Here is a 22,228-nt window from a genome sequence, read left to right as displayed (position 1 = left end):
TAAATAGAAATGTGCATATTTATATAGTTAGTAGGATATAACTGTAAGTCTATACTCGCATTTCTGATTGTTTTCAGCTGGCTTTTATTTATGCATTTATGCAATCAATTATGCAGTTAATTGTTGCCAAACAAAAGCAAAAACAACAACAACAACAAACACAAAAAACTAAATTGTTTATTACCTGATTCTGACGAGGAATAAAAATTGGCTGCAGCTGTCAGCCGCAATTTTCTGATGCTGATGCTGATGGCTGCCATAGGAAGCGTTGAGAATCGAGACGTGTTCAAATGGTTGTTTTTTAGACTCCCAATATATTTATTTGATTGATTACAATTGTCGAGAGCTGTCAAGAAGGAAGCAATGAAAATTTTATGTGTTAAGGGTTTAGCGAGCCGACGACACTAAACCATGTCTGGAATCTCTGGATTGCTGGCGCAGTCCGAAAAGAAGGGCTCGTCCAGCTGCCACATTCTGTGCCTGCATGAGGAAATTATACGCCAGCTGTTTACCTACCTGCCCACGTTGTGTGACAAGGTGCGACTAGCGTGTGTGGCGCCCAAATTCCGGCACGCCTTCGAGGGCTGGGCGCGGGCGCACAGGCACACATTGAAGGCAGAGGATGTGGAGCAAATGATGCTGCCCGAAATCATAGACTTCTTCAAGTTGGCCGGCCCTTATATAAAAGTGCTGTTGGTCAACTGCGCGTCCTTTCAGAAGGAGTCGCTGCTGGTCGAATTCATTGCGGAGTACTGCAAGACTCTGGAAGAGATCTACTACACCAACGTGACGGATGAGTTTCGCTATTGCGCGCTGTTGTCGCGACTGACGGGTCTGCGGCGTGTCAGCATCGATTGCCTGGATGCAGAGGATGTGCTCAGTCTGAATCTGGACGGTAACACGGAGCTGGAGTCCTTTGAGCTGATTAATGGCTGCTACACTGGTAAGCCGATAAATTCGAAATGCCAGCTTAAACGGATTGCTTGTACCCGACCGTAGGCAAACATCTGTGCGGCTTCTCCAAGCTCCACAGGTTGGTGCTGCGCGACTGTTTACTGTGGAATTCGGGTGAGTTTGGCATTCCACTAAAGAAGCTGCGCACCCTCGTCCTGGACGACTGTTGCTTCGAGGTGATGAATCAGTCGCTCTACCAGAAGATAGCCGAATGCTGTCTGGAGCTCGAGGAACTGTCCTTCTCTGGTTGTGATGCCAACTTCGAGATCATTGCCCAGTTGCCCAATTTGCAGCGTTGCACACTCAAAACGTGGATGACCTCCAACGAGCTCAACCTGGGCTTCCTCTCCACTCTGGCCGAAAAGAAGGGCAACAAGCTGACATATTTTAAGCTATCAGGACAGTTTGACATTAGCAACCAGCATGCCCGCTGCCTGGGCCAGCTCAGCAGTCTGACGGAGCTGCATTGGTGCGACAATGATGTGCTGGAGGACGAACACTTCAAGTTCTTCAATGAGCTTACCGGGCTTAAGCTGTTCGGCTTGTCCTGGTGTGGCCGGGTCACCGACGTCGGCCTCATGCGTTTGGTGCGCAAGTGCCCCCAGCTGGCTTGCATCGATATCAAGAGCTGTGACCAGATCACCGATCAGTTTGTCTTGAATGCGGTCTATTGCTGCGGCAAGACAGCGGATCGAACATTGACGTTGAACGTGGAAGAGACCAAGATCAGCCGAGGACTGCTCCAGGTAGGTTGTTCAGTAGGAAATCAAGTTTAGTGTAGTTAACTTCTGCGCCACACAGCATCCCGATTATTTGAAGCCCCTCAACAGAGTAAAGCTGAACTTTACGTATGGCTCGAGCTGAGCCACAGGGCTTGGCGCCGGAATATCCATAAGGAAGTACTGGCTATTGTTGTATTTATGATCGCAACCTCATCGCATATAATGCACGCACACAATGCACAATTACTGAACGCTATCAGATAATTGCGAGCGTGTACTTTTACGGACTGGCCGTTTAATAATCAAGCGAGAATCCATTTGAAACATTTTTTAAAACAAACAAAAAAAAATTAATTCGATTCACTTCGTTTCAATTCGACTGACTATCGGCGGTCGCAATAAATTTCGCATTCAATTGTTGCTTGAACTTTGCCGTACGCCAATTGAAATGATGTCTGTGTTAGCAGCAGGAAGCCAACAGTCAGCCGGCCTAGTCAGTCCAGTCAGCCGCTTGGTCGCTTGGCCGCTTGGCCGCTTGCTCACCTGTGGCCGGTGGTTAGCCTTAGTCATCGGCCCGTCTCGGTGCGGAGGCTGTTGCGTGCAACGTTCTCGTACTCGCTGCCACAATCACAATGGCTACAAACAAGCAGCAGCTGACCTCGACGGTCTCCTTAAATAGACGCCGATCGCGATCGCGATCGCGCTCGCGCTCTGACTTAGTTGTAGTACACATAACCCATTGACATCGGCTTTGCCTCCGCAAACATATTCAAAGCCTTGACATGTTCAGGTGTCTGCTGCGCTGGTGGCTTTTCGCCTTTCTGCTTTTTTGCATTGACTAATTATGTACTTCTGCTGGGTTAGCGTGCTTGACATTTTCCTCTGATGCGCTGATCGATGCAATTCCCGCGCCAGTGAACCAGTTGAGAATTGTAATATGCTTGAGTTGCATAATCAGCATAGTTTAATTACAATCTAAGGGTTTGCCTTAGTCCTTGTTCAGCAGCACAGCAGAAGAAAAGAGCCTCTTAATATGGCTGGCAATTCTAAATCAAGGATTAAACCAAGCTCTATTCGGCTTGCGGAAGTTCCTGTTCCTGTTCCTGGGCACAGGGTAACTGTCTAGTCGCGCACGCCCTAAATATGGAGCATTTGGAATTGTTTAATTGCAAGTAAATTTATTGAAAAGGTCTGGATATCTCAGGTTATCTCACCAGCATAGAAACACAGAGTCTCACATAGATAACTTCAACTCTATTCGGCTTTCGGAAGTTCCTGTTCCTGTTTCTGGGCACAGGGTAACTGTCTAGTCGCGCACGCCCTAAATATGGAACATTCGGAATTGTTTTATTGCAAGTAAATTTATTGAAAAGGTCTGCTTATCTCACCAGCATAGAAACACAGAGTCTCACATAGGTAACTTCAACTCCAGTCACAGCTTCAGCGCCACCTCCAGCAGAAGAAGCGGCGGCACCAGCACCAGCACCAGCTCTGGCACTATTAGCGTCATCATCTTCGATTGCCAATTGCCATTTGAAGATGTTTGCAGGCTTGTCAAGGTGCCATGCCGGCGTCTAATCGAATCGAAGCCGTGTTTCTGTCGGCAGTTTGACAAACCCGTTGACTTAACACAAGTCGCATATTGTGGCTTTGTGACTTTGTGGCTGCCTGCAATTGTTGACCGCGGTGCATGGCTTAGCTGGAATTTAACACGCAGCTATCAGACGATACACATCTATACGGTTCAGAGTATAAAGATGTAATCGTGCCCAGCCACGGAGACTATTGTCGCTTATTCGCTGCCCAGTTCTACGTCTGCATAGATATTGCTTAGTGTCTAGTTCTAAGTGTTTCGCGTTCAATGCACATAAATAATACGCCGAGCATTTGGTTATTCGAACGTTGTATTGCCCTGAGCATGAGAAGACGGGACAGGTCGAGGTCAAGTCACGTTAGCCAGCCGCCGTCCGAGCGCCACGGGTGCGAAAACCGCCATAAACAGAGGCTTCACATGAACGAACGGCTTGGATGCGGCTTGGCGTCTGCTTGCAACTTGGCGGCAACGTTTTTGTGTGCATTTCATTTCAGACTTCAACTGTCCAGTATATTGTTTTGCTCCTTGTAAATGACAGGTCGCATAATTTATGGAAATCTCATGTGCAGTTTAAACATTTTCAAGTGCCATCGTTACGGATACAGTTTTTTTTTCATACAGTTCCAATTGTCTTGGACTTTGAACCATTTTAGTTGTTGAATTGATTTAATAAATATAATAAAACACAACATTTTTGGCCTGCCGCAAAACTAACGTTATCTTCTAACAGTTATTGTCACTTCTATGTTGAATTTTACTTCCGATCTTTCTTTCTTACACATTTTCTTTTGCATTTGCCTTTGCGCTTTACGAGCACTATGATAAAATGCCCACACACACATGTATACACTGCATGCACCGTACGGTAATAAATACTGTGGTGACTTTACCAATGCTGCCAGTGTTGCCATAGTGTCGCTTCGTTAAAGTAGCTGCATCCATTTCTAATAAAATTAGCCGAATAAACATTCTATGCACAAGTTGGCAAGGCGGTCTTCTAGATTAAGTGCACAATGTTGGGGCATAAAAAGCTGCGCAGTTGCCTTTGAAGCAGTTTCCTAAAAGAACTCGCAATAAATATGCCACAAACAGGGAAGCCAAAAAGAAACTAAGCTTTAAAAACAGCTATTTTTCGCTAGAAATACCCTAATTGACAGCACTGACTGCTTGTAGGTCGGTGGGTTCGAGTCGGAGTTGAGCTTAAAATTGTATTCCGCTTACCTATTTAAAGCCTGCTAAAAAACTGTGTACTTCGTCGAGCACACTAACACACACATTTACGCTAAAAATGCCTACTATAAATTTATTGGAAAATCGCTTTTAGATATGCTAATCAGAAACTATTTTAACCCGCAAAAACGCCTGCACGTGTCGTTATCCTTTGGCTATTTATATTGGCGCTGCAGTCAAGTGCAAGAGAGTTGTGACATCATCGTTAACATCGTACGAAGGACATGAGCAGTGAAGGCCAAGCGAAGAATTTACAGTTATCTGCGGAGTACCAAAGATTAAATACCCTCACACCCTATTACACTGTTACGATTTTCATTTAGAAAAAATGATTATCATGGTTAAAGAGTAATTATAATTAAATTTTCCTCATGAGAAAAGGAAAGCTGCCCATCCACCTGATCAGGCATATATTTTACGGAGTCTGAATTGCGTACGTCTAAGCGTTACACAATTCTTGCTAAAATTATAATAACCTCAGCAAGCGTATAAAATGGCCCACGCACACCAGTTTTGCTGTGACGTCATTGCGAGCGAGAGGCCGCTATTTATACTGTCAATTGGAGCAGTCCAGCTGACGGCGAACAACTCTGACGTCACATAGAGAGAGTCCCCTGTTAATTGAGTGCAGAGAGTAACAGCGACGTCACTGACGCACGTGCCCGCTGCCGGTCAGAGCGAGAGCACAACATCAGCAGCCATGCAGACAACAGCAACGTCGCGCCGTGGACGACCCTCCGTTGCCGGCCGGCGTTTTGTCTCTGTCTCTGCCTTTGCCTCTGCCTCTGCCTCTGCCACTGCCTCGGGCAGCGCACTCACCAGATGCTCCGAAGCTTTCATTCATGTCGCGAGCGCACTTAACAGCGCATGTCCATGTTGCCCGTCACGGACACGCGTCGCCACCCAAATTCATGACGTCTTTGTTTATTGATTTCTCGTATGCCTTCATGACGTCACGGCGTGTGCGACCAACCAACCACAAAGCGCTGCGCTATAAATAATGACACGCTAATTAACACTGGAACCTGATAATCGCCGGAAGGCGGTAGCTGTATACTTTCACCCGCAGGTATTTTCGACATGATTATTGCAATTAATTTACCTAAGAACAATCTATTAAGCCTAATCCATCATTTACCGTTACATATTTATTATAAATATGAGTGTGATTGTTCTAGGCCTGGGAAAATATTTCAGTTGCTTCATTTTTTTCAAATGGAGGGCATTTACAAATAAGATTAAGATGGAACTGTTAGGAAATATATTTCGGAAATTATTCCGTTTTTTAGTATTTGATATTATATATAGCATATTGTTTTAAAAATTAGGCATTAATTAACTTGAAATGTTAATCGCAGTCTTAAAGTTGAATCCAGTTCATAGTTAATGTCAAATTGTTTCAAGAACGTTTACCGTTTTATTGCACGCTCCTCACATCGATTTTCATTTCGGCTTCAAGGCAACCAAACCGTGCCTTCAATTGGGAACTCTCCGCTGAGGTCAAAGACTGGGTTCGGTCTAGCTTGTCCACGTCATAGCTCGAACTTTATTATGTTTAATTCTGATAAAAAATATTTTAAATTAATATAGACGTATATTCTCAGGGCAGGCATACATGCCCCTTCCACCACTTGACGGATATCTTATTGGAAGTAGTTGTATTCTGATTAGAATACTTTGCTTGAGGCTCGCTTTGTCGTTTTCATTAAGTAATTAATCTATAAAGTCAAGTAAGGACGAGTTTTTAGTTTCGTTATTCTGTATAAACTAAATATGTATAAGGCATATTTTACTTGTTGGATAACTCGTGCCCATTAACAGGAAAGAAAGTTATTTTTAAGTTAGTTTGTGCTTTGGTTCTGTCTACTGAATATTTGATAGGGATCAGTCCATCAGCTCGACAAGAATGCATGTCCCAATATTTGTGTGGGGGAATATGCCAATAAGAGCAGAAGAAGCACACTCGCGTGAGTGTGTGTGTGTTTTTGAGTATGTCTGCGATGTCTGTATAGTGAAAGTCTCGCTGAGTTGGGGACATTTTCTAGTCGGAACTTAATTTATGTTCCTTACTATATTAACAAAAGTTAAGGCTCAGGATCAGGATACATAGATTGCAATTGGATTGTTATAAGATGGTTATGCGGAAAGGCTGGATTCTGAAACTTTAATCGAACTATTTGCAAACTGTATCGTTCATTACCAAAGTGAATTACACGCCTGGCGTATACGTGATATACTGACATGCTCGCCTCAAAATGCAATTTGGCCAAAAGCAAAGATAGCAAAAAAAAAAAAAATAATAAAAGAAAAATTGCATAAAATACTTGCAATAGATGCAAGACGTTTTCAGGTATAAAATACAATATAATGACAATAATTCGCCACGAAATGCACCTGCAGGCAGAGCCGAAAATTTGCATGGGATGTTATGGGGATAACTTGGCTTATAGTTATGCCCGGTAATAGATAGGTGGGTCATCGATAAAATGGGCATGTCGGCATGTCTGTCCCGGTCGGAATGAAGCCAGCCTAACTAAAGCAAGCCAAAGTTAAGGAGAGGTAAAGGGTTGGCCAAAGCCAAACCAAAGCAATTTATGCAAATGATTCAAAAGGCGCCGTCACAAATGCGCTGTCTAACAACAACAACAACAACAACAACAACAACGACAACAACAATAACAACAATAGCGACAAAAAGGCGCAATAGCAAACGCAAAGTGCCGCTTGCTAATTGAAATTTGGTAAAGACATACAAAAATCAAAGCCTAAACAGCAATCAAAAAGAGCTAAAATTCCTTAAATTAAACTCACGAACTCAGCGCAACGATGCGAAAACGATACGTGGATTAGGCCAGACGAACAGAGGGCCAGACGAAGAGGTAAATTTGGCGCAGCACATTTAGAATATCATCGCAGAAAAAGACAAAAGCCAAACTGACTCGAAGGTAAGGGGCAGATGCAGGGGCAGGGCAGGCAGCAGCAGCAAAAGCAAAAGCAAGGAGTGCCCAGCTATTGGCTTGGCCTGGCAAGCCATGCTTAATACAGCCAATAAAACCAACAACAATAACATCTTGGAAGCGACTCCAACTTCGACTCCGACGCTTGTCCGCCGCGTGGTATATGTGTGTGTGTGTGTATGCACTTTTGGGGCCACGAGCGGGTCAGCAGCAGCGCCAACAAGTCAGAAGCAGCCATGAATAAATGCAACAACAACAACAACAACAACAGCAGCAGACCAGTTCCACTTGCGTCGCTCCCAAAATTCAACTTGTACGTATCTCCCCACATACACACATACATGTGTACATGTGTATGCATGAATTTGGTGAACTGCACTGCAACACTGCTGGGATTGCTGGCGCTGCCAGAGCGCAGAAAAAGCATTATGGGAAAAAAATCTAGCGAAATCGAAAGGAAGAGCCCACTGCGCCCAAGTCGGCTGACCGACGATCTCACGTTTGTCTCAAAGCTCTGTTGTGATTCAGGCTCAGGCATACGCTAAAAACAGTTAGAAAACGTGGCTTGGAATCTGTCTAAAAATAGCCACAACGAATGCATTACACAGCACGAACTCGCAAAACGAACGAAAACGAAACGTTACCGGCCTCACCTACATATACTTCTGCTCCGCCTCAAACTGGTAATCAAGCACTCACTCTCCCACTCAGTCTCTGTCCACGACTCTTTTTTTTTTTTTTGTGCTCTCGCAGCCCAAGAGGATTGTGAGCCGAGCTTCGGCTTTACGTTTTGTATGTGTGTGTGTGTATGTATGCATGGGTGTCACTTGTTGCTTTCAGTTTCAGTTTTAGTTTTGTTTTTAGTGTCAGGGGAGGAGCTGTTGTTAGCTACGTATGTGTGTGTATAAAAACAACGGTTGTTTGCCGCTCATGCTTGTGATCTGCACACCCTGGTGTCAATGGTAAGGCACATTAGTTATATACTAATAATATACTTACATACAGCCATTGCATGATGATGATGATGATCATTAATGTATTTTATTGAAAACCCTGCTAAAGATGATGTGTTATCAACATTTGTATACCCTATACAAAAAAAATCATGACAATTAACTATTTGTTTTCTTAGAATATAAGCTTTAGCTTTTTAATGGACATGAATTGAGATATCGTTCTAAGCAGCTGAAAAGCATACACATAACACGCATGTTATACATGCACAAACATGCACGCACGCAAGCCCACGTGAAGCCGCAAGGCCCTTGCCGGTACATGTAACCGCAAGCCGGCTCCCTTTCCTTTTGTTAAGGATAATTTTCGATGTGGGCGTGCGTGTAGCAGAGCAGAGCTGAACAATAGAGAGGTAGCGAGAGAGAGAGAGAGAGAGGGAGAACGATTCAGGTGAAGCAGCTAGATAGCAGAAATAAGGTAACTTAAAAAAAAAAATCAATTGCTATTGTTGTTGTCACCTGCCCGCTGCCGTCGTTAAAAGAACAGAGAGGGTAGAGCTTTTATGACGCAAATTATTTCCGTCTTCGCTTTCATGCGACGTCGACGTTGGCGTCGGCGTCGACGTCGAGCCGTCCATCTATATTATTGCGTGCTTGTATATAGCATTTGCCCACTGCTGTTTTGGCAGCAGCGCAGGCGCCCTAACGACGACGTCATCGATTTTCGCTCGCACGAGTTGTGTATCGCTGCTGCCGCAGCCAGCGGCTCTGCTGCTGCGGCTGCTGCTGCTGCTGCTGCCCCTGGTCCTGCTTGGGCTGATGATGATGGCTCGGGAATGACGTAATAGCGCTTACGATTTGGCTTACCAAAAAGCCGAGCGCGCAAGGTAGGTCGTGTGCTGCAGCCGACGACAGTCTCCTCTTCGTCTCTCTCTCTCTCTCTCTCTTTCGCTCGCTCACTCTTACTCTCACACACACACACGCGCAAGCTGGCAGGCACACAAGCAGAGACGAAGCAACCAGCTGGCAGCCAAAACGATTGCGACGCCGACTGAAGCAGATTGTTCGTTTTGTGCGCTGCTCCTCCGTTTGGATATAGTCGCGTGTAACCGTAAAGATAAGTTCAGTCGCGTCACAGACGCCGCATTGTTAACAACTTTTCGCAAACATTAAACAAACCAGCCCAAACACTAAATACCTGAATCAAATATAATTAGCAAACGGCAATTTTTACATCCAAAGCACACACGCATCAAAATGTATGTACATGTACTAATTCGCGCATTAATATTAATATATTCTTAAATAAATAATCATGTGCTGTGTTTAAAGAATCGTTAAATTGCAACAAGTTGTCATATCTAGTCCAATACGGAAACGGAAGCCGACTGACAACGCAGCGTATGCGTAATATCGCACAACTCCGTTGCAGTTGTAGCGCGCGTGCCACAGTGCGTATGTGTAACGTGACGGTTAACGGTAAACGGTAGACGGTAGAACGGTGCATAAATCGTATCAATTGTATATCATTTAACAGACTTCAGTGCAGGTGCATTGTTTAAACGGCAACAGGAAAATATTGTTGATGTCTTGACGCTGCTTACGAATAACATTGAGATAAGTCCTTGTGAGACCTACACCTACACACACATGTGTGTGTGTGTTTGTAAACGTGAGTAAGCCATTGCGTAGTCAGTTGCTTACGTCGTCAGTTGGCAGTGCGCAAACGCTTAGTGGGCAAGGGAAAAGCGGAAGGTCGCCGGGCCAAAACGCAGTAAACGCAAGTTCAAGTTTAAGGACATGCTAAAATAGGCGAGAACAAAAGTGCCGCGCGAGAAACAATAATGAAGAGCAGGGCGCAACCATAGCCTGGGCCTGACTACAACTACAATTGAATATATATAAGCAAAACAACTACGGCTGGCGAATTGCCAAGGGTTGGCTTCAGCTGGGACGTCGTGCTGGATCTCCATCGCGTTGCAGTGCGCCATACAGGTGTTTAATACATTGCCTCCATGTGTCCTATATTTGTTGTTGTGCCTTCTGTGTTTATTTTGTGTCTTGTGTCAGCATTTGATTATCACTCACAGTCACATTCGCCATTCACATCATTAACACACGCCAGACTCTGGCCGAACTCTATTAACTATAATGCGCGATCGTCTTGCCTCCCTGATTGTGGTGAAGCAAGAGGCGTCGGCGTCGCTAAGCCACAGCTGCAACAACAACAACAACAACAACAACAGCAACAGCAACAACAACAAAAGTAGGTGCCCTGATCAAAATGAACAAATGCTGCCGCAGCAGCCGCATCAACAAGTGAAACTTTTGCTGCCATCGCCGACCATCAAGTGCGAGTCCTTACAGTACACGTTCCCACACTACGAGAGCAGCATCTACTATGAGATCAATAACAATTCCTGCTACAGGCAGAACTTGAATACAACTTCAAAAAACACAACAACAGCAGCGGCAGCCGCTGTTTTTCCGGCTGCCATCTATCCGTGCCGCAATCTCTTTCCCGACGGCTGCGATATTGGACATTTGGGTTGCTCGGTCAACGCGTCCGGCGGCTCGCCCGGCTTATGCGGCCAGCAGCAGCAGCAGTTGGCTGCTAGCAGCGGCAGCAGCAGCAGCAGCAGTAGCAGTAGTTGGCACAGTAACGGAATACACACGTGTATGTATACGACTCCTATCGGTGGTGGTTGTTGGTTTCTAATTAGTGGGCACACGTTGCGTATGCGCAATATTACGCATTGCCAAAGCTGCTGTGTAATTAAATGGCAAAAAAAAAAAAAAAAAATAAAACGACTGCGAATAGTCTTGAATGCATGCAGCTGGCATTAACTAAATTGTGGGACACGCCTCGGGGAGAATACTACGATGCACGATGACGACATCAATTTTCATCAAAGCGCTTAAGAGTTGTAAAATACATAAAAGAATTAGGCAAATAATAGATGTAAGAGTCTCGCTTATCCCAGTTGGCTGGCTTCATTTCAACTCACTTCACCTGCTGCTGCTGCTGCTGCTGCTGCTGCTGGCAAACACATGTTTACCCGCGTCAGCAAAGCATCGCGGAGGCAGCAGACGGCGTAGAGGAGCAGCCACTGTGGCAGACAGGCGCAAATAGAGGCAGAGCGACACAATGTCTGACGCAAAATGATTTACAAATCTACAAATCTATATGACTAGCACACACACACACACACACACACACACACACATAGACACCTGCATGGCACGTATATTTATACAAAAGACGGCAAATGGAATAAGGTTAGAAATTATGCGCGCCTTCAGGCAGGATATGCGCTCTCCTAGGCCATATGCACAACATCAACAATATTGGTATTTGGGCTTTCATTCCGAATATTCAAACTAGTTAACTAACTATTCAGATTAAAAAAGTTGATTGCTTTATATGCCAAAGTTATGCAATTTTTGTAGTCTGTATTTCTCATAGTCGCAAGTCGAGGGTAGATTCTTCGAAATGTTGTGGCCGCAGCTCGGCAGTGCAGGGTAACTGCTAGTCGTGCATAGCCGAGCATTCTTGTTGTTATTATTGCAGTACGTATTATTCGAATTATTGGCAAGAGGAACCGAATGTGGCCGGCAGCTGATGACAAACCATGACGCCAGCGACGCCATTAAGCCGAATGCAAAATGTTACAGCAGTTTTCACGGATTACACGGGAGAGCATGCGGCACGGGCGCGTCATCGTAGCCGTCGTCGTTGCCCCCCTCCAACGCCGGAGCAAATCTTTTGAACTTGAAAACCCAAATTGATGTCGTCTGAGAGTGGGCTCGAAAGTGTGCTCAATTGCGTCAGAGCTGGCATAAGTGTTATGCATATAGTTCTAGGTGTGTGCAAATACACAGATGCATCTGCAGCTGGGTCTGCATTTATGTATCCGAGCTGGCCGACCACGTGCTGATGACGTCGCCAGAACTGTTTATGAGACAGCATTTCGTATGCAAAATAATCACGAGTCATTTTCGTCTATAGTTTTTGTATCTTTTATTTTTACTATTGCCGTACGGCAGCTAATTTCGTTTCGGTTTCGGTATTGTTTTTCTTATTTCTTTTTCTCTTGCCGTGTGAAATTTTGTTGTTTCTATTAGAAACAGCAACAAATTCCATTTCTTTGGCTGCCAGCTTTTGTTATTTGCCGCGCATTGCTCGTACGCCCCTTTTAAAGAGTCGCATCATCAGAGCCCCATTGCATTTCTCTGGCAAATACATGAACATTAATTGTCTACCCTAAATCCATTGAACTGGGCAGCAAACAGAAGCAAACAACTCCGAGCTGGGACAATCTAGTCATGTCCTTTTATTCGTATAGATCGTATAGATCATAGATATTCGTCATATTTCATATTTCCACCCATTTCCCGTCAGGTGAAAGTTTAAAGACTCAGTTATTTTAAAAAACCTCTTAAGTTCAAAAAAATTACTGAAGATCAACTATTTCCGCCTATTTAAGTCTCGATTAGAGAATCGTTCAGCTGAATTATAAACTTTCATTTATACAACTTCTTGCCCGCATTTCTTAACCAGAAGGGTTGGATTTTGCGAAAAGTGTGAAAAACGTGTGAAATGGATTTTTGTGGAAATTTTCGTCTTTTCATTTATGGGAAAAGCACTTTTTCCGTGCATTTTCCACACTTGCGGGTGGAATTTCTTAATCGGTTTGTGGATGTCGGAATGCCTTAACTGCAGTTAGGGTATCTACTAGTCGGGCACTCCACACTAAATAAGTATTATTTGTTTACCTATCCTTTAAGTAAGCTATTTGAATCGACTCAGTAAACAGTCTACGTGCTTGGGCTATTGACTAAATGTAAATGTAATGAAAAACTATTTGTTTGCATTCAATATCCGCTTCTTAAGCTTCTAGCAATATAATTGTTTTCCCGCGCGATCCTGAACGGATGAACTATTTGGGTGCAAACTGTTTCACAGTGTATCTCAAATTTGGATCAATTTGTTGCCGCTGACTTTGGGGTTGATCAGGTTTTGCACGTAATTTTCACACCTCGCGCGAGACCACAAATATGAATTTAATTTTTGAAAAGATATTGCGGCTTTGCTAATGATTATTATTGGCTCAGGCGCCTGCCTAATTAACTGTGTTGATTTATGCGAATTTTATAAGCAATGCAGAGACACAAAACTAGGCCCCAGCCGATTATTGTCCATTGTCTACAACTTTTCGCTTGGATCGTTCCCAACTACAGCATCCATCAATAAATCCACGTCTGGTTTTGTTGAGGCTACTTTTTATATACTAAGCGCGATTTTGGACAAACCCTAATGACGTAATAGTTATGCATTTATATTATTATATTGATTATATTCGCAAAGTTTGCCAAATTAATTGGCTGTGTTTCTGCGTGACACATTCACTCTTCAATTGGTTCACACGCTTTAACGACGCCCAGTCTAAATCGAATTCTTGCCCTACACCCATTAAAAATGCTTAAATGGGGTATGTTGTTTCTGTGGAAATGTATGTAAAGACTCTGATAGCACAAAGTGCATACATTTTTGATCATTCTAAGACACAGACATATAATTTTTTCGATAACTCCTCCAATTTTCATAATATCGATAAATATCGATTTTGAGATCTGCTCATTTGCTCATTACTCGAAAATTAGAAGAGCTAGTTGTACACAACTTGGTTTGTAAGCTTTTGTATAGTATAGACAGATGTTTCATAGAATATTTCACTTTTTGAAAAACTTTCCTCAATTACCCGTCATTGGGGTATAAGGGTGAAACGCTGCGCTTTGGCAAAGACCTGAACATTTCCTAAAGATCAGACCTCGTAGACGGAAGTTTGATTAAGTACCCATTTATAGCGTAGGACTTTAATGAAGAAGAAGCTTTCTATAATATAGCTGCAAGCAAGGTAACTCGAACGTTTGTAACGCCAGCTCGGCGCTGCGGGCCACGTTCGAGTCGGGCACTCCCGAGTAGAGCGCGGCTAGTTGTTTGCATCGTGTGCATCGCTAAAATAAATTCTAAATTCGTTCGCGTTCTTTAATTTTAAACGATTGCCGCATAATAAAGCTCAATGCACAGTATGCAAAATTGTCTGCTAATGGGGCTGTGCTTATATCTAGCCGCAGCCCCTTAGCAGTTTTGGAGCCAAGAATAGATGCGGGCCCGTGGTCGTTGTTCTTGCCAATGCAATTATTTGGCTAGTTTTGTTTGTTTCTGTTGTTGTGGCGCAATTGATTCCGCATAGTTTGTATTTTGATTTCGTTTTCAATTTAATTGCAATGTAATTACAATATGCCAATAATGTGGCGAGTGCAATGTCCTCGCATCACGCGGCGATGTCACACTTTGTCACGCTGAGCACTTGCCGTCCACACGGATGGACGGATACTCGGATGATCCGTTGCTGCTCAGTACGAGTTGGAGTCAGAACCAGTCGAGGCTGAATAGCATCGCATGGGAATGCATATTGAGGCGTCGCCAGGGCTCAGCCAGCAGGTTTTCCTCAAGCTTTTGGTGTATTTCTTGTTTTTCTATTTACTTATCTATATATTTATTTTTTTTTTTTTTGGTTTTTTTTTCTTCTCTTGTTGTTGCTGATTTTTGGTTACTTTTTGGCTGTTGGTCAATTTGGCTGCCGGTTGCTGGCGGGGCATGTGTAAACCTTAATTTGAAACTGATTGGATTGCCTAGCCGTTGGCCTGTTGTTGCTTTTACCTTGTTTCGCGTATAATTTTTTTCAAATTTTGTTTATTTCTTCATTATACACTGCACCCGAGGCGAAGGAGAGTATGCTGGTTCTCTGTCTGTCTGTCTCAATATTGTTTTCTACCCAAAACGTTGTAAAATGTGACTTTATAAAGAAAAATCTATATTTCCTGCGATTGATTTGCGTTTCTTATAAACTGTGTACAGAGAGTATTGCGCAGTCAGTTAAGCCCGATTACACAGACTCTACTTGTTTTCCCACTGCACTTGATGAGCCAATGACCGCGATTGCGCTTGAAATAGCGGCCAGACATAAGTTTTTTGGCCAAAAACTTCTTATAATATTTGCAATAAGTAAGAACAAGCTAGAATAGATGTCTCCGGGGCATTGAAGATTAAAGAAATCCGCCGATGCACGATTTAATCGGATCATAAATAAGGTATTTAACTCTTTTATCAGCCGGTTGTTACCAGTTCATGTACTCATATTCACTTTGTGAATTAAAAGAATATTCAAAGAAAATCTTTTGCGAATGATCAATCGTTCGAATAACTAGTGTGCTGGTTGGCAGGACCTGACCTGAGGAGATACCCTGAATCCAGTCGATCTAAACATTCTAGTTACCTTGCAAGACCTTCTCATTAATTTTTGAAGATTATCAAAGGACGTTGTAGATTAAGCTAAACAAACGAATTACTCATTTGTCTCCTTGTTTCTGTGGCTTGATTTCTCCGCTCTTCTGCTTTTGTCCTCAAAATATATTCAATTTAGCTCCCTTCTCGATGAGTTCATTTAAAAGAAAAATGATTTGAACAAATATGTATTTATTTAAAAAAATTGTACTGTTTTAAATGAATGAAGAAAAATATATAAAAGATCAAAGATTTTTCTACTAGCTGAGGGGAGTGTCTAGAGGTCCCGAAGTCTTAGCCTTTACTGATTAGCTCGTCCTTCGGAACCGATTTTTATATATGTATTCAAATGATGCTAATTTCCAAAGTCAAGCAAGTCACAAACAGATGAGCAGACGACGAGTCATTTAGTTTTTCAAGGATTCAAAAGTCTCACCATAATTTACGGCTAAATATCAGCCAGGTAATACTCGTTAATTCTGATATGACGACAAATGCAGCGTTTCTCAAGAGCTCCCATCAACATAAATAGAAACGAGTTGAAATTAAAACTAAAATAAAAAAAAAAAAAAACGAAATACTTATTATAAAAACCATGCGTGGTGGCTACAGCAAAAATTTGTTGTCCAACTTTTTGCTTCTTTAATTTTATTATTTTAATCATTTTTTGCAATGCGCCATGACGAGTGCAAGCGGCCAGCCGCATAGAGAACGCTGGCAGATATCTTTCGCATAGCCGAGGAATCACCAAAGAATAACAAGTTTTCATGTTGCCGCTCCTCTTTCAGCTCCCTCTCACTATTTAAGCTGTGTGGAGCGTGGATCTGGTGTTGTAATGTGGGGCCCAAAACTAAAAAATGTTTGTTAATAGCTGCTGCTCAGAAGATTGTTGCTAGCTGCTTCTGCAGTTCTTGTCTGAAGGAAAATTTACCAAACTAACAGCCAGTGCTGTCAACTGTCGCATGTGAAATCGAATGTTAGAAATAATGAAGCTTGTTTCGAGGCATATAAAACCTACTGCAAGCTGCAAATTGTTTTTCTACGGTTGGTCCCACCCTTCAAGCCTTTATGCTTTATTCCTCCCAGCATTACCTAGCTTTTGCCTATAGTCTTTTAATATAATTAAAGCAAATTCAGCTAAATATGTATTTACTAAGCTAGAGATGATAAAAACCGAAGATTTATATATCGATAGGCGATCAACATGGCTGCTGGTATTTCCACAAGGATGCCACCTAATAAAAAAAATACACCACAGTGCATGCGGTACCGTTATATACAGAAAATACTAGAGAGATCTGTAGGCTGTAGGCTGTACGACAACTTAAAGTTGACGATAGCGGAAAACAGCCAAATTTAGCCAGAATATAGCTGAATTGGCAACACTGTCAGTTGCGTCTGCAGTTCTTGTCTGAAAGAAAATTTGCCAAACTAAAAACATGAAATCGTACAAATTGTTGTTGTTGTTGTTGTAGCTGTTGCATAGCTCAAACTTAAACATTTTTTAACATTTTGTTGTTGTTGTTTTTTTTTACATGCACATGTGTGTGTGTGTGTTTTGGCATGCTTGTTTATATCCAATTGGCTTGTTCAGTGGATGTTTTGGCGCCCAACTTGTTTCTTTAATGATTGAGTTGCTGGAGATGCAGCGGCGTTTGCTTGATTGACACTCAGTCAGTCGGTGCAACATAAATGCAAGCAGATAAGTCGCACATTGAAATCGATGGGGAGCACACTATGGGCTAAAAAACAATGACCTTTATAAGCTGTGGCTACTATTTATAGGCAAGAACAAGAGCAAGCGTCGTTAGCCCAACAACACGTGCAAAAATAAATCGTAAGAGCTGAAATCCAAACAACAACAGCAAAAACAGTGAGGGAATTGGGCTCCATAAACGACGCTGGTCGTATTTGATGACGCAATCGTTGTGAAAACTGTATGTGCTTCTAACTTTCTGCTTTCTGTTCTACACCAAAAATAGTTCACAGACGCATTGTGACGTCATTAGCTACTACGATGTGACCAGCTGTAGGTCGGAGTTGCCGTCGACGTCGACGTCGACGTCGGCGTAGCTGCCGTGTGTATCGCATGAGCCGAGACGTAAAAAAAGGAAAAGCAGAAACCCGAACTGACTCGTCTCTCACGTATGCGCTCGTATTCTCTATACGCTTGCTTTCAAGGTCGTTTCTTTTTCGTTCCCTCTCTCTCTCTGTTATTTTGTTGCTGTTTCTGTTTCGGTTTCTGTTTTCACTAACCAACCCCATGATGATTTCACACTTCCCAACCTGCCGCAACTCAAACCCAAAGTCGCAGTGCAGTTTTTATACACGCCTTCTTTTTGGCACACAACTACCCAGTCTTTCTTTTCCTTGCAAGGTACTTTTTATGGGGCTGTTGAAAAGGACCTTGAAACGGGGCACAAACATTTATAGGAAGTTGCTAACGTTGAAATTTCGGTGCTTTCATTTTGAAGTTGTTTTGGTTTCCTTCGCTATGCTTTGTATAAACCAACTAAGTATATTTAGCCGGCACTGTTTGAGAATTGTAAAATTCCAATTATTTAAAGTTCTGCTTCAACTGAAAGTTTCTTAAAGACACTTTGGTTAGGCAACGTAAATAATTAGCTTATAGTATGTGTAGTATGTACTTGGATACATATGACAATTATATATTAATTATTCTCGTATACCTTGCGGCGAGCCCTCCCTATAATTAAGTTCCGAGCAGCTCCAGTCAAACCCGATTGGACATATGTACAACATTATATATATGCATAGTACGACACGCACTTGAAAATCGTGACGTCCTTGACAATGTGTGCACACACTCAACTCACAGCTGGTCGCCACATCCTTCGCGCACATCATACATAACATAACCGTGGATCGATAAAGCAAGCCTCAGCTTATAGTACGCGTTGCTCTTGCTGCTGCTTGTTGCCATGTCCAAAATAAAACTGATGACGTCAAGGAGGAAGCGAGACAGAGTCCTGTGGAGGAAGCACCGTCAGATTGTGTGAGTGCGTATATAAGGGATTCACGCTCTCGTTTTCTCGCTCTCTGCACTCGTCTGCCTTCCTTTATGACTAGCGTGCATTGTCCTGCGACCACTGCGTATGCGTAATATCGCGCATACCACGTGTTTGCTGCAAAACAAAAACAAATTTTACAAGCTACCGAGCAGCGTACGTCCTTAGACACACATACATACATACATATATACGTATGTACTACGAGGGCTGCCTTCCATGTTGTTAATTGTTTCTATTGGAAATTTTGAAATACGCCCACAATACGAAAAAAGCCCGCTGTAAAATTCATCATCAAATCCCATGTTTGACTACTGAAATCCATAATTTGATTACTTTAATTTCTTGAGATTCCAGTCCTTTATACCGACTTTCTCTTGTGCATAACAATTTAAGCTGGACGCAAATGGTATAATGTTTTGACTAATCTGTTAATCTGGGAAACTTTAAGAATTGGTAATTAATTGGAATATTTGTGATTGGCATCTCTCAATGGAGACCTCTCGACTCTCTAATTCTTACTGATTCTTATATGGGCTACTAATGAGTGTTAAAGCAGAAGGCGCAGTTGCGAGTGAAAGCATTAAAAATAATAATGATTAACAATAATAAAAAGAATAATCGAAGTAATTATAATAATATTAACAATAATAAAAACAATTATAAGTCTAACAACAATTATCAAACTGATCCAAATCCAAGTCATATAATGTTGAATATACTAAATGTGTTTGAAGTTTTCAGTACTGATTCTCATTTAGCACTCATTTGCATTTGTTTTATGTCATAAATTTCAATAAAGATGTTTGAGCATTGCAGCTTTATGGCCAAACCATAATTCAAACAAAAGCAACAACTAGAGAGATTCATATAAACAAACTCATGAATGCATATATTATGCATAGATACATTTATAGAAAAAGGCGGCTTAACAAGTCTGCCTGTCTGCTCATTAGCATCTCCATTGTTATGATTTAAGCTGTTTTTAGCAAGTTTAATAACAGTACTTTGCCGACATTTTAATAATAAAACCATTCTTCGGGAGACTATTTCCTGTTGCCGACATGCAATAGAACAGCTTTTTGACACTGGATTTGAAATTTATTTCAAAACTGATCAAATCAGGTGAATTTATACCAGCAGGAAATCTTAATATAGCACAATAATAGACTGAATGGGAAAATGTGTTTGTCGATTGGATCTGTTGAATAACTAAGTATGCATTGCAGAGGAGCTTTGCTGAAGGCAAGGCGAAATGCGGAAAATCGAGTTCGTTTTGACTTATCCTTTTTCGAAAATATGTTTACCACAGCGGGGCAGGCAATTGCTAAGAATCTATATTTAAGATTAATGTGAGCTCTATCTATAGTTTTCTATAGATCAGCTCGTATATATAGACGGACAGCCTTAAGAGGTGCTACACTTCAGGTGCCAGCTACACTCATTATAAGCCCATTTTAGCAATTTTCAATGAAAAAAAAAACAGGTAGAAGATGTACCAATCGGTAGCCTCAGCTGCACTTTGTCTTTGACGAAGCCTTCACTTTTGTGAATGCAGTTTGAGCCGTTGGGAGAGACTTTATTCCCCAAAGCGTTGTTCAGCCTTCTGTCTCTATATTTACAGCGATTCTAGAGTTTATTTCGATTAATTAATACATTCATTCTTTTGAGCGAGCTAAGCTCAATAGCTGCATAATTATGTAAGAGGCATTTTAATAATATTTATGCTTATGGTTAAATATGCAATTGTGAAGGTTTAACATATATGCATCCAACTTGCACGTCCTGCAATGGGTTACAAAAAAAGGATGCCTGTGCATGAAAATGGTGCGCCATCTTGTCCTTGGACAATGCTGAGCCAAGAGCATACGATTTTAGAGCAAACAGCGAAGATTGTGTCCAGTTTCGTTTTTCAATTTGTACGACCTTTTGGCTATGTGACTTGTCTAGTTAACTATTGGCAGCGCGATCTCCGGCTGTGCCATGACAATTGGCAAAGTGGAATCAGAGCTGCAATTGGAGTTGGTTAATGAACGATGCTTTGAACTGTGGAAAATTCTTTTGTGTGCTTGCTGCACGCTGCTTTAACATTGAACTTTTTGTGCAGCCAATAGACAGCGACACATAGTTACAGATGGAGGTATTCACATAGATACACACACACACACACACACACACACACACGAACACGAGCATATATAACGTGATTCCCACAGCATCGAATGATTTATGGCTGAAAAAAAAAAAAAACAACGTATGTAAAAAGGCATAATAAAAAGCATTTTGTCGATAGCCGGTCGAGCATTGCGGATCTAACGGATGAAACAAGAACCTTGTTGTGCATTTAACACGCCATTCGGCGACTGAGGTAGAAAAAAAATACACACTTCAATCATCGCCGGCCGCGGATTGCAGATTGAAAACCAACCAATAACAAAAGCAACAAGAGCCCGAAGACAAATACATAAATGAAATACGATAAATTATGGGCCAAGTTTTCTGTTGCTGTTGCTGTTGCTGTTTCTGTCTCTGCATTTGTTTTTCTCTCTCCACAATGCGATCGCCTGCCAATCAGCATTATTGGCTATTGGAGTCGCCATCACTTTCCGGCAATTGTGGATCGATCAAACGGAAGACCTTGTAGATCGGCTGCCAAAAAGACGCGTGCAAATCTTCGTGCAGTTCGCAAAGGTTCAACAAATTGGAGAAGCCCATTAAAAGTACCCGCCGCCACATTGGGGAAATGCATGTGTTATTTTATTCGGTTTCAATTTCGGATTCGCTTCTCGCGCTCTGCCTGCCAATTGCCACAATGTTGAACAATTAGCATAAATTAAAATTGGTTTACGGCGCAACATTTGCACGATGACACACTGCAAGACGACTCCGCAACAGATACAGATACAGATACAAAAACAGATACAGATACAGATACAAAGACCGCAACGCAACCATCGGACAGATATGGACGCTGGCCCGCTTATGATGCGGCCGGTGATGAGAGTAAAAGTGGTCGAACCGGTTCCACTCGGACGCGCTTTATTCTATTTCTATAGTTATCTGCTAAATTTATGACCATGCCGCGCATCTAAGATTCGAACGCAGTTCTAATCGTGCCATATAAAGAGCAGACAAACAAAAAAAAAAAAAACACAATAGAAATATAAAACTAACTGGAAAGAACATTTAACGGGATGCCACCGATTAAATAGCGCTGCAGACACATATATCTATAATATATATATATTCATGTACAGACTCAAGATCCGGCAATAAAGTATCTGGTGTTCATTTAATATGCGTTTAATGTGTTGATATTTATTAAAACACCTGATTAGATACTCGTTAAAATTGGCAGATTTTAGCATTTGCACAAATCGATACTGATTGTATTGCATGTCGCAACTAAAGTACCCTCTGCAAGGGTATAAAAACACT

General features: G+C 42.2%; 2 protein-coding genes and 1 long non-coding RNA gene across 3 annotated transcripts in view; 2 read left to right on the top strand and 1 right to left on the bottom strand.

Moving 5' to 3' along the window:
• Positions 1 to 411: 411 nt before the first annotated feature.
• Positions 412 to 2,000, top strand: LOC138911237 (uncharacterized). Its single transcript, XM_070209119.1, has 3 exons — positions 412 to 943; positions 1,000 to 1,700; positions 1,756 to 2,000. Exons 1-3 carry the CDS (start codon positions 412 to 414, stop codon positions 1,816 to 1,818), a joined length of 1,296 nt encoding a protein of 431 aa, XP_070065220.1. The 3' UTR covers positions 1,819 to 2,000.
• Positions 1,952 to 4,475, bottom strand: LOC26530910 (uncharacterized). The gene is made up of 3 exons (XR_001450169.3): positions 3,065 to 4,475; positions 2,891 to 2,997; positions 1,952 to 2,813 (listed from the first exon to the last, which is right to left on the bottom strand). It is a non-coding gene; the product is annotated as an uncharacterized lncRNA (long non-coding RNA).
• A 4,671-nt stretch (positions 4,476 to 9,146) lies between these two features.
• The window catches only part of Hr38 (Hormone receptor-like in 38), a 29,522-nt gene continuing 16,440 nt past the window's right edge, over positions 9,147 to 22,228 (top strand). Inside the window, exon 1 of the mRNA XM_032438218.2 lies at positions 9,147 to 10,405. The gene's annotated coding sequence lies outside the window, so the exon portion shown is untranslated. The remainder of the gene's footprint in view (positions 10,406 to 22,228) is intronic.

Source organism: Drosophila virilis, chromosome 4 (genome assembly GCF_030788295.1).
Source record: "Drosophila virilis strain 15010-1051.87 chromosome 4, Dvir_AGI_RSII-ME, whole genome shotgun sequence".
NCBI lineage: Eukaryota > Metazoa > Arthropoda > Insecta > Diptera > Drosophilidae > Drosophila > Drosophila virilis.
Note: the sequence above shows the minus strand (reverse complement) of the source record. Positions and strands in the feature narration are given on the sequence as shown.

Coding starts and splice junctions, on each gene's coding strand:
- LOC138911237 (XM_070209119.1), top strand. CDS start 412: ATGTCTGGAATCTCTGGATTGCTGGCGCAGTCCGAAAAGAAGGGCTCG. Junction 944..999: donor GATTAATGGCTGCTACACTG/GTAAGCCGATAA, acceptor ACCCGACCGTAG/GCAAACATCTGTGCGGCTTC. Junction 1,701..1,755: donor TCAGCCGAGGACTGCTCCAG/GTAGGTTGTTCA, acceptor TGCGCCACACAG/CATCCCGATTATTTGAAGCC.